The 18,968-nt window shown below is 39.2% G+C and overlaps 3 protein-coding genes across 4 annotated transcripts; 2 read left to right on the forward strand and 1 right to left on the reverse strand.

Moving 5' to 3' along the window:
- Positions 1-2: 2 nt before the first annotated feature.
- LOC103969457 (ADP,ATP carrier protein 1, chloroplastic) lies at positions 3-4,987 on the reverse strand. Its single transcript, XM_009382985.3, has 5 exons — positions 4,080-4,987; positions 1,610-1,876; positions 1,398-1,541; positions 968-1,315; positions 3-657 (listed from the first exon to the last, which is right to left on the reverse strand). Exons 1-5 carry the CDS (start codon positions 4,887-4,889, stop codon positions 229-231), a joined length of 1,998 nt encoding a protein of 665 aa, XP_009381260.2. The 5' UTR covers positions 4,890-4,987; the 3' UTR covers positions 3-228.
- A 646-nt stretch (positions 4,988-5,633) lies between these two features.
- LOC135625441 (putative pentatricopeptide repeat-containing protein At3g15930) lies at positions 5,634-7,962 on the forward strand. The gene has a single exon (XM_065130261.1). It carries the CDS (start codon positions 5,651-5,653, stop codon positions 7,922-7,924), a length of 2,274 nt encoding a protein of 757 aa, XP_064986333.1. The 5' UTR covers positions 5,634-5,650; the 3' UTR covers positions 7,925-7,962.
- Positions 7,963-8,307: 345 nt separating this feature from the next.
- Positions 8,308-18,923, forward strand: LOC103969969 (protein ANTI-SILENCING 1-like). 2 transcript variants are annotated; one of them, XM_065130262.1, is made up of 12 exons: positions 8,308-8,738; positions 9,083-9,157; positions 9,617-10,052; positions 12,225-12,393; positions 12,472-12,803; positions 12,960-12,983; positions 14,147-14,239; positions 16,075-16,153; positions 16,254-16,344; positions 18,081-18,189; positions 18,269-18,385; positions 18,486-18,923. In XM_065130262.1, exons 3-12 carry the CDS (start codon positions 9,705-9,707, stop codon positions 18,534-18,536), a joined length of 1,413 nt encoding a protein of 470 aa, XP_064986334.1. In that variant the 5' UTR covers positions 8,308-8,738; positions 9,083-9,157; positions 9,617-9,704; the 3' UTR covers positions 18,537-18,923. The 2 variants fall into 2 exon arrangements, with proteins under 2 accessions (XP_064986334.1, XP_009381876.2); XM_009383601.3 differs by lacking the exon at positions 9,083-9,157.
- The last annotated feature ends 45 nt before the right edge of the window (positions 18,924-18,968 follow it).

Raw genomic sequence — 18,968 nt, forward strand, 5'->3', positions numbered from 1 at the left:
AATTATCCAAACACTTGTCTTTCCTCACAAGTTTATTTTGATAGCAGATACTTAAACAACAGTACAACACAATAAAATAGTTGATTGCGTCTTATGCCAAAACAGATCAGATTTCTGGCTTCTCATCAGCTCTTCTCATATTATTCCTATCTGATGGAACCCTAAATTAACAAAAGTTTCTCATCATCCCTAACATCTGTCTTTCTAATCGTACCAGAAAGGGCAGCTTCATTGACTTCGGCCAGTGGAGGTTTCCGATGAACTCTCAGACTCGGAAGCTAATTTTTCCTTCAAAGGCGACCCATTTGTTGAATCCTCACTTGCTATAGATTCATGAAGAGAATCATTCTCTCTCAGTTTTACCTCGGCAACTAACCCATCGGTGTCCTCCCTCGCTGCCGCAATCAAAGACTCGTTCGCCTTTTCTTTCCGCATTTTCTCCTTCTCGAGCTCCTTCTTAGCCAAAGGAGAGAATTGAGAATCCAAGGATCTTGCAGCACCCAACCATGCAAGAACAATCACCAGCAGTATGCCTCCCAGGTATGGGGTCGAGTTCGCCAGAGACCCAAATGTCAAAATCATAAACTGCTGGATCAGTGCACCTCCTGATTTTCCCAAGGGGTTGCAGACGACGTCAATCGCGGCCTTCCCTTTAACCTGTAATTTATCAAAAACAAGCACTGAATATCTCACAATGACAGCATATGGGGTACTTTGGTCATATGGATTAGTTTCACAAAAGAGCGAAGACCAGAGAAAAATGGTGTTTCGTTGTAGATAAACAAGTCAAGAAGTCAGATGCATATTCTATCAGGTAAAAACATTCGTGAAAGAAGGAACCTTGAACCAACTTATACTAAGATATAATTGGAGACATACACTAATGATATAAGCCATACAAAGATATAAAAGGAGATGAAACATGCAGCTGCTCATATCAAAATATAATAGGAGACAAAACACTGACCTTCATCTCTTCGTCTAAAGGAATATAAGCCATTTCTTTGCAAGGATCAAACAAGCTGTACTTTGCACTCTTGCTGAAAATGTTTTGTAATGCCCCCACGTAAACAGCAGCAAGCAGAGGAGTCATACCAAGACTTCCCAGAAGAGGAGCCAAAGGCTCACCAAACAATAACAATGAGAAGAACCCAACTCCTGTCAGGAGCAAAACTGTGGGTGTAATCATAGCTGCCACCCCCCAACCGAATTTTCGGAGTATCAGTCTGCCTAGCAACATCATTGTGAATGTTGCAATCCCAGTAGCAGTTGAGAAATCACCCATGAAGGATGAATATTCGTTTGGACTGGGGAACTGCCAAATAAATGCGCAGACGTAAGTTTGAATTATGTGGGTGCTGAAGGGCAAAATGCGACCATCAAGGAAGAAAGTTTACCTGTGCCTTGAGCTTTGACTTCCATGTGACTTCTACCAGGTTAATGCTTATACCATAAGCAACCACCAAGGTGGCTAGGTCTCTGACGTATCTAGATGACAGCAAAACTTTTAGGCTCTCATTCATACCTAGCTTTGGCTTCTCCTGCACAATGAATAATCTTCGATAGTTAGTGCTAAAACGAAATTAGCCAAAACAAACCAATTGCTTACCTTCTTTTTGCGATCTGATCTTGGAAGAGATGGATCATTCACAACAAATGTATTCACCCCCCAATAGATTGCACATATCCCGAAGCCAAGAAGCACAACAATGCTCATCATTCCTTTTAGTGAAATTGCCCAACCATCAACCCCTGGTCCCAAATTCTTACGCAGGTTAGAGAAGTATTTGACCGTTCGTCCCGAGAAGATGAGTGCAATATTAGCTCCAAGTCCGAACAATGGGTAGAATTCCTTGGCTTCTTCAACTGTAGTAATCTGCAAAAGGCAAGGGATCAGTATGTCTAAGCATCTTTTGAAGCTGAAATCATCACTTGCATCATTAATCAAGTTTCAACATGCAGACATGCATTCATTTGGCATATGTCACATGAAAGGCATAAACTGGCATAATCAGAGTACCACCATTGAGAAAAGAACAGAATAAACAACCATCATAATAACGAACCAGTGCAGTCTCAATGAAAAAGGTTAAGTTAACAAAGAGGACAGCTTAAATCAGATGAACAAGATCTACTATAAACTATAGAAGAAAACATAAATGGGGCAATCTTCACACTTGAAGGTCCAGGTAATTTTATAGCTATTTCCCATGCAAGCAAGCAGTGATTGCTGTTTTGTTGTGTTACAGGCCAACTGGTCAGTGAAGAAAGCACTGATCAACTTCCTCATTTGCTACATGTTAATCTGATATCAAAAAGATTTGGCAGTCTCTCCTCTTATGCACATACAAACAATTCTAACAGACTTGAAAGACAAACCTATGGCAGTAATTGGCACTTAAGAGCTCATCTTGAGTTTGTGGGATATCTCGATCATAATCTCAACATCAAAAATTCATGTCTGGTAATGAAGACTATTCACTTGGTAAGTTATTGTCATAATGCAATCAATTGACAAATATACTACAGAGAAGGGGGTAGAAGTAGAACTGATGGATAAGGAGACCTTACAACATTTGAATAAGTAAGTGGGTATTTGAAAAAATAAGAAAATTGATAGTATTGGATATAACTTTGGTATACATGAAAAAATAAACATATGACTGAGGCATTTGTCGTTGTACATAAGAAATGTGGAAAAGAATATGTTGTAGAGGTAACAAAGAGTTGAATTCATGCAAGTATAGAAGTTTTTCCATTATCATAGTATTTATTATATTTTCTATGTGGGATACAGAAGCACTTACAGAATATAGGCAACTTCATAACCAAAAAGTAAGTTTACTTGATGCAACAAAGCAAAACCATCAAGTTAGAAGCATAGAATTGCCAAAATGGATAGAAATAAGAATGATACATTCATGAAAACTGGGGTACAACTAATCATGGATGAAATGAGAGAAGATCATCTAAATTGATTTGGACATATTCCACGATGACCAACGAAAGAACTGATGACATCCAGTCAAGATGAGTTAGTTAATACAAAAGGGAAAGATAGAGGAAGATCAAAGAACACTTGGTCAGAGAAAATAAAAAGGGATATGCTGCCACTTAAATTATGATTAACATTGTTATTAGGGAACATTTTCGAAAGGAGAGAATGGTTACCATCAAATAGTTGGCAATGATTGCTATTTTGTTCATTTGTTGTTACTTGTGCATTACCTTCAAGGATCTGAATCACTTTAAGATCTTTTAGTTGGGACCTCCCACACAAAATATACAAAAGCCAATAATTAGCCTCTTCATTTCTTAGTTAAAATCTCAATTTAACTTTGTTAGACTGAAATTGCAAACAAAAACACAATAAGACCTCTTTAAACAATAAAATGCTTAAATAACATAGATACAAAAGAACTAGACCTAGAGTCAACATGTCTAGATTCTATCCTAAACTTGACTCGGACTACTCCAATCCATTCCTGTCCATAGAAAACTTGAGCTGAGCAACTCACAGCGAAAGAAGAAAGTAGCACCCTTAGGCAACAACTCATAGTCAATGTTTGAAAGGCAGCATCACAGATTCTTAACTAATATGATTGTCAAAATAGTTTCGTCAGCTTTAGTAAAACACTCATTCACAAGTAACTTGCACTCTCAACATGTCATCTAATAGCATCATCTATGTTCAAAAAGATGCACCTAGAAAAAGAACAAAAAAACAAAAGAGCATAGTACAAAATCAACAACAGAACAATCACAGCATCATTTAACCAGCACCACCAACAAACCTTTTCAGAATGAGGGTAAAGCAAGATATATGTAATCAAATGTACAAAACAGAAACTGAACATGCAAATCTTGCTTGCCACCGTAACAGAAAAAGATAAAAAGACATTGATCAACATGTATTGAAAACTAACCACAATGGGGTCTGAACATAAAGAAGGCATGGCAAGATTTGATAATCAACAAATTTCAGATGTGATTATAAGTAGTAAAATCAACGAGCAGATCAATTCGAGAATTGAAAGAGAACAATTAAATCCTATTCCATATCACAAAGCATATATCACCTGATTGGCAAACCCCCAGAACAGGACCGAGATCACCACACTTCCCCACAGCTCTGCCATGACATAGAAGAGGCAGAAACTCCAAATCCTCAAAATTGCGACTGGGCCAAGGAAGCTCGGACCCAGCGCCGCCAGAAGCTTGTCCGAAAGAGCGGTGGGATGGATGGCATCGCGAAGCGGATACATCACGAATGCAAAGGCCCCGAAAAAGGCTATGAAAGGCAGAATCACGGTGTAGAAAAGAGCCTCCTTCGACAGCACATTCGACAGCTTGGTGTACAACAGCATGAACCCCACCGCCATCGGCAGGTTCACCCACGTCTTCAAGAACGGTATAATCTCGGCGCTGCTCCCCTTGGCGGTCACCACCAGCACATCCTTGGTATCCCTGAGAATGGTATAATTGAAAAGAATGCAGAAGAACATAATCCCCAGCGGAACTATCTTCTTAAGCGTCGTTATCTCGACACCCAAGAATTTGGGCTTCTTCTCCCCAAGCTCCGCAGAGCCGGCTCCGTCGGCCGGAATCGCGGCGCTGGCTCTAAAAATCGGAACTTTCCTCTGTTTCCCCGAAATTCCGGGGTAAAGGAGCGACCTTTCGGGGTCCCTGGAGGCCGTCGGTCTCGCAATTGACGGGGTTCTCTCCCTGCAGCTGAGGCCATGGAGGGCGGAAGCGGGAGCCCGGGCGCAGAGGGCGGGCGCCGCGGCGGAGGGGAAACGAATACGGAGGGTGTGGAGAGGCAAGTAGGGGCGAACTTGAGGCTTGGGAGGGAGGGAAAGGAGGCCCCTTGTCGAGATAACTCTCTCCATGTCCCCTGGGCAGGCTCTGCAAGAAGAATGGCAAGAGGAGCCGAGCGGAGGAGATATGGAGAGAGACTATCCGAAAGGAGGATTTTGAGTAAAACGGCAAGGAGGCTATATAATGCCAATCGACACCAGTTCTCTTAGGTTTGGGGAAAGGTATAACTGTTGTGGAGGGTAGATTTTTTTGGAATAGGAGATGCGAAGTATCTGCTTGTATTGACGCGTGGCTGATTCATAATTATGCAACACGTATTATAGATGCGGACATCCAGTAATGACACTTTAATTATTATTCCCATTCCCTTTCACCAGACATACGTTAACTCCCTCGTAAACCTGAAGTGGGGTCCGTATGTAGGCCGAGAGAGAGCCACATAAGATGAGAAGGCTTTTCTGGACAGAAATTTGGTACGATTTCTGGGTTTGAGATGCATGGTCGGCTTTTATATATAACATTTGTTAGTGTTACAATGACCATAATACCCCTCTCAATTAGCACCTCCAGTTCGAATAATGGCTGTCCACGTGCAACTCTTACGCGTACGTCCAAGCGTGCCGGTCGATGCGCACTGAAGGAGTCGACACGAGGGGATATCCCCGTGCGCGTAAGAGTAGCGGGTGAGAATTCCTTGTAGAAATAGTACTTATCTTCAGGTATATCCCTGCCGATCGAATTTTGCACGAATCTCAAACCATGATGGAATAGATAAATTGACAAGTGAAACTCCACAGTGACCTGCGTCTCCTGCCTCCTCTGTAATGCGCTCATGCCATGTCCTTTCCCTTCCGAGAAAAGCCACATCTCCCTCTTCACCTCCGCCTTCCACTTCACGCCTTCAGACATCCACAGGCTGATCTCCAATATGTCTTCTCCTCTCCCTCGCGCTCCGCCGCCACCCACCTCCCTCACTTCGACACGATTTGCATTAAACTCTCTGTTGGACGCCTGCAGGACCATGAAAGAATTCAAGCATATCCACTCCCTCATGATCCGCAGCGGACTCGCCCGCTCCCCGCTCGTGAAGAGGCGGCTGCTCTCCTGCTGCTGCGCCTCTGGCTTCGGCGACATGTCCTACGCCCGCCTCCTGCTCGACTTGATCCCCACTCCCGAAACCTCCCACTGGAACTGCCTGATAAGAGGCCACTCCGTCCGCGGCGAGCCGTGGGCCGCGGTGGCGGTCTACGCGGAGATGCTCGCGAGCGGCGTCGGGCCGAACAGCCACACCTTCCCTTTCCTGCTCAAGGGCTTCACTCGCGACGACGCCGTCGCGTACGGGGACGAGCTCCACGCGCACGTGCTCAAGTTCGGACTCTCCTCCAACGCGCACGTGCGCAGTGCATTGCTTCGTATGTATGCCGTCAGCGGCGCGGTCGATACCGCAAGGGAGCTGTTCGAGAAGAGTCCCGAGAGAGATGTCGTCTCGTGGAACGCGATGATTTCTGGTTATAACAGGAGCAACATGTTCGAGGAATCGTGTGGGCTGTTCACCGCCATGGCCGGGGAGAGCGTCATGCCCACCGCCACCACTTACGTCTTGGTGCTGTCGGCTTGTGCGAAAATGAAAGGTTTAGAGTGTGGGAGGCAAATCCATGGGCGTCTCATGAATGGCAATCTGCTGCCTGATTTGAGACTCGAGAACGCATTGATCGAAATGTACGGCCAGTGCGGCGATTTGGACTCTGCTTGGAGATTGTTCCAAGACATGCAAACTAGAGATGTGATATCATGGACGGCGGTGGTCGTTGGATTTGCAAAGTCCGGGGAGATCGATCGAGCCAGAGCGCTGTTTGATCGAATGCCTGAAAGGGATCGAATATCATGGACTGCCATGATTGATGGCTACGTGCGTGCAGGCCGCTTCAAAGAGGCTTTGCACGTATTCCGCGAGATGCAAGCTGCCGCTGTTTGGCCCGATGAGTTCACCATGGTCAGCTTGCTCACTGCCTGTGCACAGTTAGGAGCCCTTGAGATAGGAGAATGGGCAAGGGCTTACATAGAGCGCAACGGGATCAAGATGGACATCGCCGTGGGCAATGCCCTTATAGACATGTACTCGAAGTGTGGTCAAGTGGACAACGCGGTCGAGATCTTCCGCAGGATGCACAGGAAGGACAAGTTCACATGGACCGCCATGATCTCCGGCTTGGCCGTGAATGGGCATGGAGAGGACGCCATTGATCTGTTCTCCCAAATGGTCGAAACCTCTGTAAGACCAGATGAGGTGACCTACATTGGCGTTCTTACGGCCTGCGGACATGCTGGATTGGTCGACGAGGGAAGAAAGATCTTCTCAAGCATGATCGCGGTTCACGGGATTATGCCCAACGTGACACACTACGGGTGCTTGGTCGATCTCCTCGGTCGAGCTGGGCGACTAGAAGAGGCATTGGAGACCATAAACAACATGCCCATGAAACCAAATTCTGCAGTGTGGGGGGCTCTTCTTGGAGCTTGCAGAGTTCACGGGAATCTGGAAATGGCAGAGTTGGCTGCTAAGCATCTCGTCGAGTTGCAGCCTCATGATAGCGCTGCTTATCTGCTCCTGTGCAGCTTGTATGCCAACCGCAACAAATTGGAGGAAGCACACAAGATGAGAGAGATGATAATGGTGAAGGGGATCAAGAAAGAACCTGGCTGCAGTTTGGTAGAGATGAACGGAGAAGTCCATGAGTTTGTGGCTGGGGACAGGTCTCATCCCAGGACTGGTGAAATCTATACCAAGCTGGAAGAAATGATCAAGGAGCTGAAGCGAGCTGGCTATGTGCCTGACACTTCAGAGATCCTTCACGGTGCGGGGGAGGAAGAGGCAGCAAATGCTGCCATTTACCAGCACAGTGAGAAGCTGGCGGTTGCTTTTGGATTGATCAGTTCAAGATATGGTGTCGCAATAAGGGTAGTGAAGAACCTGAGAATTTGCATCGATTGTCACAATGCAATGAAGTTTGCCTCTAAGATTTACCGAAGAGAAATTGTTGTCAGGGATAGAAGGCGTTTCCACCACTTCAGAAGTGGTTCATGTTCTTGTAAGGATTATTGGTGATGGATTCAGCTAAAAGCATGGGCTCTTCCTTGGATTTACGAGCCACCTCATCCATGGGCTCCACATGCCGGAATTGTTACAGGACTGCCACATGTGAAGGATTATTGACGAACTCGACACAAAGTTATGATTTAGTGGCAAGTTTGTTGACCAGATGCTGACCGACAACCCAAGTGCTATTTTTATTTTCAATTACGAATTAATTAATTGTACACTAGTTTGGTGGGTGCGTAAAAGAAGGCCAGACATGCCGACAGCGGGCAACTTCACAGTGTCCTATCGTGGTTTACGATCCACGCCGAGTGTCAAGTTCAAGGCAACTTTTCTCGTCTTTGGGATGAGCCATTTGTATGAGAGACACCATACAGACAAAATTTGGGGACGCGTCGCTCGTGGGCCCCACCCTCTGGCTCTTCAAACTCCCGCTTCTCCGCGGTGAACGTACGACGCGCTTCTATTCGCCTGGGAAACCAGCTGTTCGTGGCGCTACCTCTTCTTTTCTTCTTCTGCCGCTGCTTCTTCCTCCCGGTCCCCAAACCTGTCCTCGCGATTCAAGGTCACCTGTGACGCCTCTCATGGGCCCACGTGAGCTCCGCCGCTATCGCTCCGTTCTTACGATAGGAAACTCTTCGCTTTCCATCTCCCTCGTCCTCTCTCCCTTCGCCCCCAGCCATTCTTGATTTCGTCGAGGTTTCGTCTCGATCTTGTTCCTGGGAAGATATCAAACCCTTCTCCGTGCAGGTCGCGCCATTCTTGGCGCTCGAAGATGGGCGAGGGTTTTGGCTGGCTCTTGGAATTTGTTTTCTTGAAATGGGTTCGTTCCTTTGTCCTATTCTTTTAAGTCAAAGTTTTGGTTAGTTTCATCTACTTTGGTGTGGGCTTGTAGCTTCATTCATTTCCCTTAAAATATTGTTGAAAATATGGGCTTCTTTTTAGTAAAATTTTGCACTTTCTTTTGAATCGAAAAAGGATACCTCCGTTCGTTTTCTTTTCATGATATTTCATTTACTTATAATTTGGAACTGGACGGGTTCATCTTCACAGGATTAATGGCTCTTCTGCCCCATATAAATGTTTGTGATTTATAGGGTTTGACTGTGAGGTAAATTTATATGGAAAATATGTCCACGATAATCTTTTTTGTTATCGGTGATGTAGGTTGGTGGCGTCTTTTCCCTGGGATAATGTCTCTCATAATCGTCACTTATGGAGTATCATCTTCTAATCATGTTGGTATGCCCTTTATAACTGGCAAATTTTGGTAAATGTTCAAGAAATCCACCATCCAGGCATTACAAAATCTTAGAATTTTGAGATACATCGAGATTAAATTTCATACTGTAATAGCTACTATCGATTAGCTCCATGTTATTTTTAAAAATTGCAGATAATTGATTACTACACTTCTTTGTTATCATTGGCCAGATGAGTTTAAAATTGTTGTTTTCTATTGCAAATGTACGTATGTCCTTCTTAAGTAAGTGACATGCTAGTGTAATTCTTCTTTCTACAATTTGATGACTTTTTGGGATCGGCTTTGTGCTCCATTTTCTTGTCCTTTGTCGTCCAATTGGAAATTTTTTTGTAGAAATTTTATATAAAACTGATCTGCTGCAGCTTTTGATAGTAGCCTCTCACATTTTGCCACTGCTCATTCTTGCTGATTATTGTTGGTGATTGCCTCTTATGTAGGTCTTCATGGTGATTGCCTCTTATGTAGGTCTTCAAGACATTAAGATCTGAGACGTAATTTGATAAATCCTTATGATACCAAACATCTATGTCTCATTTAGAGAATCCTGATAATCCTGATTTTCCATTTCACTGGGGTGAAAAGGGTGAATTTCTTGAGGACAAATATGTCCAGTTTTACAAGTCCTTCACTTACTATGATGAGGAGTATTTTCTATATGATTCTCTCTACCTATATGAGACGTATCAGGACATACCTTTTATTGGAAAAATTTTGGAAATATGGGAGCAACAAAGTCATGGCAGGAAAGTTAAGATTTTGTGGTTCTTCCGCCCTAATGAAATTGTGAATTATTTGGGAGATCAGGTACCCTTGGAGAGAGAGATATTCCTGGCATCTGGCAACGGTCTTGGACTTTTTAATGTTAACCCACTGGTAAGTTTTTATTTCCAGTTTATCTCAAATTTTATGTTGAAATCTCTATTCATGTTAGAGTTCTTCTTGCCAGTATGACAATAAAATGTGTGCTTTATGCCACTAAATAAATATGTGGAACAATAGATATATGCTTATACGTTATGCATCTGAATATATTTGGACCCATGTATGCATATATGCATAAATGTCTGGCACAGATTGACATGGTATGCTCATAACCATGGTGATGATAGATACTGTCATGGCTGCATACCATGGCAATGCTGTGCTCATGATCATTTTAATGGTTAATGAAGTAAGAAAAATAGGAAAACCCCAAAAGAAGGGTGTTATCACAATCTGGCCTGCCATGATAATTAACTTTATTGAGTCTGAATAACTGACCCACTAGCCTAAAATGCTTAAGCCTGAATTGACAATAGTACACTCATCAAATCTTGTAAGTCATTATAAATCCTTGTCCACTTCCGATATGAGATTAAATATGGGGTGTCATATCCTTATGAAAGACTTGATGTCCTCATTAAGGACTCGCATAGCCCACAATCATGCATGTGAGGCTTATGCTAGTGGTGGCTCCACTTGATGTGTCTTCTGGCCCATCAACGAGTAATCTTTTTCTACTCGAGCCTCTTATAATGTCTCAGTGTTAGGTCGGCTCTAATACTAATTGTCACAACCCATTAGGGATAACTAATCATTTTACTTTGTTAAATCTGAACTATCAATCTGAAATGCTAAGGCCTAAGTTAATAATAGTCCTCCCATGAGGCTCTTATAAGTCATTCTAAATCCTTGCTTGTGTGCTAACTTCTGATGTGAGACTAAACAACCTCACTTCTGATATAGGACTAAACAGGGTGTTACATGTATTTTCTTGAGTTAAAAATAGAATACACTTGGAATAGCATAGACGGATGCTCCTCTCCTCGGATTGGTGTGGTGTGGTCCATCAGCTAGTGGTTGTTATTTGGCATGAGCAACAAGGCCACAACTTAAAAAAGTTGCATGAAGAGAAATAACAGAAGTGGCAAAGTAACCTTAGACCAAGCCTCTTCACGTTTGATGGTTCAGATTGGTCATGTACAACTCATTTTGATCGGTTTGGTTGGGCTTGGATTGTTTAAGTATCCAATGACATATCAGACAAAAAAGGAAACAAAAAACTGTTCTGGTACCACTACTGCCAAATGTTTCAGGTTGTTTGAATAGTATGTGCTGCATGATAGTATTCTTGCCTGAGGTGAAACTATGAACTCACATCACTGATCTAAATGTACAGGATAAGTGCATGAGGATTTCAGCTTGCTGTCCATTGATAATATTATGCAGTCCTAAAATTAGATAAGTAGCAGTATAATTTACACTTTTGTCATGCATTCTGGTTAAACCATATTAGTATGAAGGTAACCCAGCTCTTTCTCCTTGCTTTCTGTATATATGTGTGTGCAACCTCTTGTCTCTGTATGCTTGTGAATACATGCTCACTCATTCATATCTGTATTCACTTATGCATTAACAAAATAACAATGTAGTTATTTGAGACTAGTTTATACAGTAAAAGCTCTTTGGGAATTGTTGTCCCATTCAACTTATGTGGAATACAAATGACAAAGAGAAACATTCATGTTCTGGAGTAGCATCATTATTATGGTTTGCTGGTATCTTTCTGAATGAAACATGTTCATCTTTTTCTGTTTTCTATTACAATTTTTTTTGCTTAGATCATGCATTAACAGGACTGGCACAATGTGCCTGCTGGAATTGAGTCTCGTAAGAAACTATTGTACATTTGAGTTTTGAGGAAGTAAAATTCATGGGACAAGTATACCATTGTTCCTAGGACTGATGGAGTCATGTTATCTGGGAGCAAGTGTTTCATAATACCAAAATAGCAACAATTTTTAATCAGTGATCTGCACATAATGGTTTGCCTTTGAAATGACTATTGAACTTGGGTTGAATCCAGGCAAGCCTTATCTATGGTACTTATTACGTCCCTTAAGAATATTGTTTATTTCCCTCTTACAATACTATTTTATTATTTGTTCTCTGCCACTCTGCAACTGTATTAATATCTTATAGAGAAAGATTTGTTTCTATTTCCTATTTTTGGGTTTTTCTTTATTAGATACAACACCATTGTTCAAACAGTTGTCCTTGAAGCAGGAAGCAATAGCTGGCAAATGCCGTGTAATCTGCACATCAAAAGACCAAAGGAATCAACAACCTTCTACTCAAGAATTGGAAAATGCTGAATTCATTTTCTTCCGCACTTTTGATGTTATTAACTTCACAATATCTGATGTAATGCCTGATAAAATATCTGGAGTCAATGGCAAGTGTTACTTTGTATGTGTTCTTTAGTTACTAGAATTTCTGTTTTTGTAATCACCATGTGCCCTTTTGTTGCCAGTAAAGTATCTTTTAAATCAAAAGAAGGACCAGAAAGCTTTTCTTACTAAAAGTAAAACTTCTACAAGTGTGGCAGAAGATCGACCTCAGAAGAAGCTAAGACTGACTGATAAATCAACAGACCCATCAATTAATTTACTGACAAACAAAATGGTTACTGGTTTAAAGGAATTGAGAATTGAATGTGGTGAAGAAAGTGATGTTGCTCTTAAAAAGTTAGAGCTTGGTAAGTGGGCCAAGTATGATGAACTCCAGTTAAAAAAAGATCCGAATCCAGTCAGGAAGGATACAGTGATTGACCACACATCAGATGCTAGCAGAAGCCAGTTTCTGGTAAGTTTAGACTTGTTTGGTATTTACAAGTTCAAATATATATAAGTAATGAATTGTGTGGATTTTTTGTCAGGTTACTCTTCAAGATCTTTTTTGTCTGGCTCCTTATCATGAACATTTAGTTTATTCAATGTTCTTATTTTGTCATGTTTGCAGGACAGAAGCAAATGGTTTCGACATGTAAGTAACTCTTTAGTAAAAACTCTTTTTCTTGTTTATATCATATGAACCTTTAGACAAAATAGCTATACATAATTTCAAATTCAACCAGGCTTCCATAACTAGCATTTATTTAATTTTTTTTTTCAATTTCTTGGTAAATCAGATACATATTTTAACTTATGCATTTCATAAAATAATATTGGTTTCTGTTATTACTGATTTAATCACTGCTTTTAGCTATCTATCTCCTTGTCAAGTAATTTACACATTGTGGCTTTATTTTGAATCTTCAATTTACCTTGTCATTAATTTACTTTTTGCAACTGCTTGAATTGGATATGGGTCAGAAAATCCAGCATAATCTCTATGTATTGATAGAAAACTGCTACCAGAGATTGTTTCTATATCATGGAGTTCCATGAACCTGTCACATTTAAGGTTAAATGTACCATGTCCTAGAATTTTTTGAGAAAGCTATCTTTTAAAATCTCTGAGAACTACATAGCTGTGAATATGATTGTTGTTTTAGTCTGGCAATATAGAATTTTTTCTTACTTCCTAGTTGCATGTACCCTTTAGATTTCATTATATGAGTCAAACTGTTGCTATGACATGTAAAGGTCATAATTGGTAAACTTGGACCTAAGTTAATATGCATAAATAAAGCTGATGGCTTTTCTGGCTCACAGCACAAACAACATTGTCATGGCCTTATGAGGCAGACCATGCAAAATTTTAAGGCTTCTGCATGTTAATATATTATAATCACTGCTTTTTCAATACCAGATTTTAACTGCTAATCATTTTTTTCTTTTTGATAATCTGCATTTGTTGTATCCTAGATCTCTGAACACCCAAGGGAAACACTTCTAAGATCATGTTGTTTTAGCTAATTAAGATGGCTATTTATTTCTAGTTTTGAAATCTTGTCCTATATGCCCTGATAGTTGTAAAACTATTAAATTCAATAGTTTAATAATTCTTAATATTTCAATACAGAAACGAAGAATTTTGTTTATTGCAGCTTGATATTTTTGTTTGTAATGCTTTTGCTGCAGTATCTAATTTGATTTGTACTAGAAATACATAGACAATTTAAGGGGTAACATACTATTCAGGATTCATAGAAAGATCACTTTTTGCTTAGATGATTAATTTTTTCTTGTGAATGCAATATTCAGTCATGGGAAGCACAACTGGAAGCTGCTAATCAGGGAGGAAGACTTGTGCTGCTTGGAAATTTGGACCCATCCATCACTTCGCAAGAAATAGAGGTGCCTTGCTTTGTTTGTGAATTTAGTATTCACTATGACTACACTCAGTGATGCTCTTTTTGTGTGCAATCATTTGTATTTCTTTGTTTGCTTCAAACATGAAGAAAAAAAATGGAATTTCAGTGTCTGCATGGTAGTTAACCCTTAATGGATTTTGTGAAATATTTAGTTATTTATCCAATAACAACTTTTGTTGTTAAAAGTATGCCAAGGCTAGTTATGAATGTTTTCTTCCTATGATTGTCGAAGTCTGGTTTATTAACATATTACATGAATAGTGGGATATTATGTTAATTCAACGAGGATTGTTGATAATGTTTGCATTCGTTCTTGTTGAAAGAGATCATCATATTCAGTTTTCTTTGTTTTTACCCTTTTTCTAAAGTATCAATAATATCTTTGAACTTGTGTTATATTAGTCACCAATTAGTTTGGTCCACTTTTGAAAAGACTGACATTAATGAAGTCTCAATAATAGCATGTCTATTGTAGTATATTAGTTACCAATTAGTGGATACCTTTTTGCTCCCTTAAGTTTGGTCTACTTTTAGAAAATTTACATTAATGGAGTCTCAATAATAGCATGTCTATGGATCAACTGATATAATTATGCTCCATGATTTCATTCTATACATTGTTTTATGCTCAAGCATGCATGATAGGGGAATTAGCCCTCACAAGATACCGCTGAACAGTATTTTGTTCACCTCAACTCTGTCAAGCATACATGATGGTTTCTGTATTTTTATAAAATTTAGTAACATTTTATATTACAATGTATCATATGATTTAATCTACATCAGTTATTTCAAAAGTTCTATTCTTTTATTGGTGAATATTTCCCGTCGTGTCAATTTTCTTGCCAAGTGCTTCTTATTGGATTTGTAATTCTTCTTTGAATATTGAGGGTGACCATTGACACTGTCTATATGGGCCTCAAGCCTTGATAAAAGAAAGTGGAGGGTTGTGTCAATGTACTAACAACTAGCATAAAAATTCATCAGATTTCATGTATAAAGATTTTAAATTTTTTTATGCTCTTGATTTAGCAAGAGATCTTGCCTTCCACAATTTAAGTAACCAACCCCATCAAGATGTTATCAAGATGTTATGTTATGCGGGATCAATTTGATTTGTCACTTATTTGAATAAATTTGATTTATTTAGGGGCGACTTCACATATGACATAGGTCGTCACATGGTATCTGGAATAATTTTAATATATATTTTTTTGATTCCTCAAGAATTTGAAAAAAAGAAGTAAATGCGAAAATTTAGAAGAATTAATTCATGATTGTGATTGAAGATTACCAATTCTAATGGAAGATATTATAAAAATTGATAACTATAATGATGGGAGTTTATTGTCAAAAGAGGAAGAGTATTTTCAAGTGAATTATGTAATGTTATCTTCTTCAAAGAAGGGAAAAAAAGGAATTCTTTATTTGATTTGATGTAATTATATTTTTACTAATTTGTGTTTTTTCTTTTATTTGGGCTTTAAAAGGAATAAAATATTATAGTGGAGATTATTAGCTCTCACATTTTGTGTGAGTGGTGTGAGACTACAGTTATATTTTTAATGATATATCATTCATGTGCAAGACGTGTGGAATTACGAGGCTTTCATCCTGGGAGTGATCTTACATAAGAGAAAGTCTATTATTAGTTGTCATTTTTTATATTATCTTTCTGTTATTGTCTTTCTCTTCCTCTCTTTTTATTTATATGTTATCAAAAAAGAATTACTCGGTTACTCATTTTACATCATTATGGTTTACTGTTGTTGTGGTATTGATAATCATTCTTTGTGATTGCTTTTGTTTTTTTATTAGGATATCATGTATAAAGTGTTTCAGCAACAATGTCGTGTTAAGGTCATACAACAAGCTACATTTCAAATCCACAACTATGGTATAACATGTTGTAACTCTTGTCAAATTATCTTGTTTTTGCTTGTTGGAAATATCATTTGTATTTTTGCATGATCTTATGAACTATCCTTGCATCTTAGGTCAAGCTTATGTGATTTTTAAAGCAAAAGATAGAGCAGAGCAAGCAGTTAAAGCTATCAATGGTGGATGTCTAATGCTATCCCAAGAAAGGTACCAAAATTTTCTTATTTTTTTGTGCAAAGGTTAAGTGGCGAAGGCGGGATTCGAGCCCAGAATCCTTTGGTATACTGTAAAAGTCTTTACTAGCTAAGTTAGCTGACATATTAAAAAATGTGCAATTGAGGTTTCGAGCAAAATGTGTCAATTGAGATTTCAAACCCATAACCTTTGGTAAGAGGGTTTGGTACACTACCACCAGACTAATGTTTAAGGTATATAATTTTTTAATTGCATAATAATTACTATCCTACATTTTGAGGACAAGTATTTGATTGCATGTATGCATTACTTGTATGTGTTGTACACAGGCTATAATAATAAACAGTTGGGAAGCAGAGTTGCTTAATCCATCTTCAGAATATTTAGTGTCTACATCTTCAGAATATGTCTACATATTGTTTTTATGGTGGAAAATACTGCTGTCTATGTTGCACCTGTTTTCTATTGACAGATGCAAAATATAAAACTAATATAGAAGAAATGCTTGACCAGTTGGTCCTGAAACTGAGATCAAAGCATTGGTTATCTCTCGAGACAATAACAATTGTTTTTTGCTTCATTAAATATTGTAACACTAGTGGGTTATGGTTGCTTATTTGTCTTTTGAAACAAAATTTCTTTGTTGGGGACTTGGGGTAACTATGTGCCATCTTTATTGTAGGGGCACATTCTTGCTCCATTGTTTTTTCAATTTATGCTCATCTTTGGCTGTTATATTTTCTGGACTGTTAGTTAAACTTAAGGTCATTTGTCTTTTTTTAAAGCATTCTTATTGGTAGGAAATATGAAGCACATTTGCATTCATTTAAGCATGCCTCTAGCCTCTTTCAGCTTATGGATTTTCTGTATTTGGACTTCCAATTTAGATATTTCCATCTCTTTATCACAGCATGTCTAACCCAAGGACTGCCGTCTTGTGCCGTCAAGTAAGTCTTGGTCAGTACCGGCATACCATATGTCGGTATGCTAGTACATATCATTTTCAGGAAAAAAAAAAGCCTGAAAATGGTCAAAATAAAAAAATACCTCTTTTAGGATTTTTTTTACTAATTTAATTATATTTTTATTGTATTTAAATAAGAAGAGAGTATGAATAGAAATTTTTGGTCACAAGGATGAGCAAATAAATTTACCTTTCTAATAACCCCTAGTTGGGCCTAAATTATACCTGATGACCCCTAATTGTGCCCAAACCAATCAAAATAACACTAATTAACTCTAATTAGGTTTTCCAATCCTTCTATTATATCCAAATCAATAGCTTGATTACTACTAATATCGATCAGGAACTTTAATCACAAATGAGAGTAGAAGAAAGAGTGAAAATGAGAGATTGAATGAGTGAAAAAGAGGGGAGCGAGAGAGGGGCGATTTAAAGCCCAAAAGGGGTCCTAACAGCCAATTTAATTGTTGGGTTCAAATTTGACCCGATTTGGGTTGGTGGTACAAGTCAAATTTGACCCGATTTGTATCGTTCAATATTGATCGATACAATGAGTTTTGTCCGTATCGACCTATACATCGCCTGTATCGGTCCGAAACAAGCTGGTCCATGTACCATCCAGCTGGCGGACTGGTAAGTACCACCGTTTCATACTGTTTCGGATGGTACGATAGTCCTTGGTCTTGCCAAACTGATAATGAGCAGAGATCCCTTAAGATATCTCATTAAAAAGATGAAAAAAAAAATCCTTGAAGTAATCCGAGTGTTCTTTGTTTTGTTGCAGACCCCTTGTTAGCAGTATTGGAATGCTGAAGATTCCAGCAAAAGCATCTACTTTGGTTGGTCATTTGCCAACATACAGAGGAAGATTTCAAGTTCAGCGGGAGGAAATGGTGAATATGATGCCTTTTCCTTGTTTCTATTTATTGCTTCTTCAATTCTACTCTGTATTTATGTAGTCTAAATCTCCAGAAATGTGCTGTATCTACATCACATGGTTCTCAACCAAACACAATGGAGTATGACTTGGCGTTGGAGTGGTTTTTGTTGCAGGATAAATACCTCCTAACTCAGAAACTGCTACATGAGGTTCTTGGTCACATTAATTCCTTCTCTGATATTAACAACTGTCTTTACCATGTTATGTCCTTTAGCTACTTATATCTAAACAAAGTAAACCTTCTTTCAGAGCCAGCTCAAGGAGAGGATATACTTCAGGAATCACCTCAAATCCAAGTAGAGCAACAGGTTTGCATTTGTCAGTGTTGCATCTCCAATATGAATTACACACTTCCAATAGCTCAGTTACACAGTGGATACATATCAGTCAGAAATCTCAACTCTACTGCTCACAGCTTATCAAATTTTGCTCAAACAGAATTTCTTTTTTTTTTTTTTTTTTTTTTTTGAGAGGTGGTGAATGCTGTCTGAACAGTTTTTTGAATTTGCATCGTTGACCTTTCCTTAAAAAAATTTATTTTTTTCTCAAACTAAAGCTGCATACATCTCAGCTCTGTAATTTGATTAACAATATCAAAGGGGCTGTCAGGGGTCTGTGGAAGTTGATAGTTATTCTGTATGAATGCATCAAGATTTTTTTTTTATTTTATTAAAATTAATATTCAAGATTTAAAATAATATTTAAATTTAGAATCCAATCATTATCTTTAAT

This window comes from Musa acuminata, chromosome BXJ2-10, assembly GCF_036884655.1.
Source record: "Musa acuminata AAA Group cultivar baxijiao chromosome BXJ2-10, Cavendish_Baxijiao_AAA, whole genome shotgun sequence".
Taxonomy (NCBI): domain Eukaryota; kingdom Viridiplantae; phylum Streptophyta; class Magnoliopsida; order Zingiberales; family Musaceae; genus Musa; species Musa acuminata.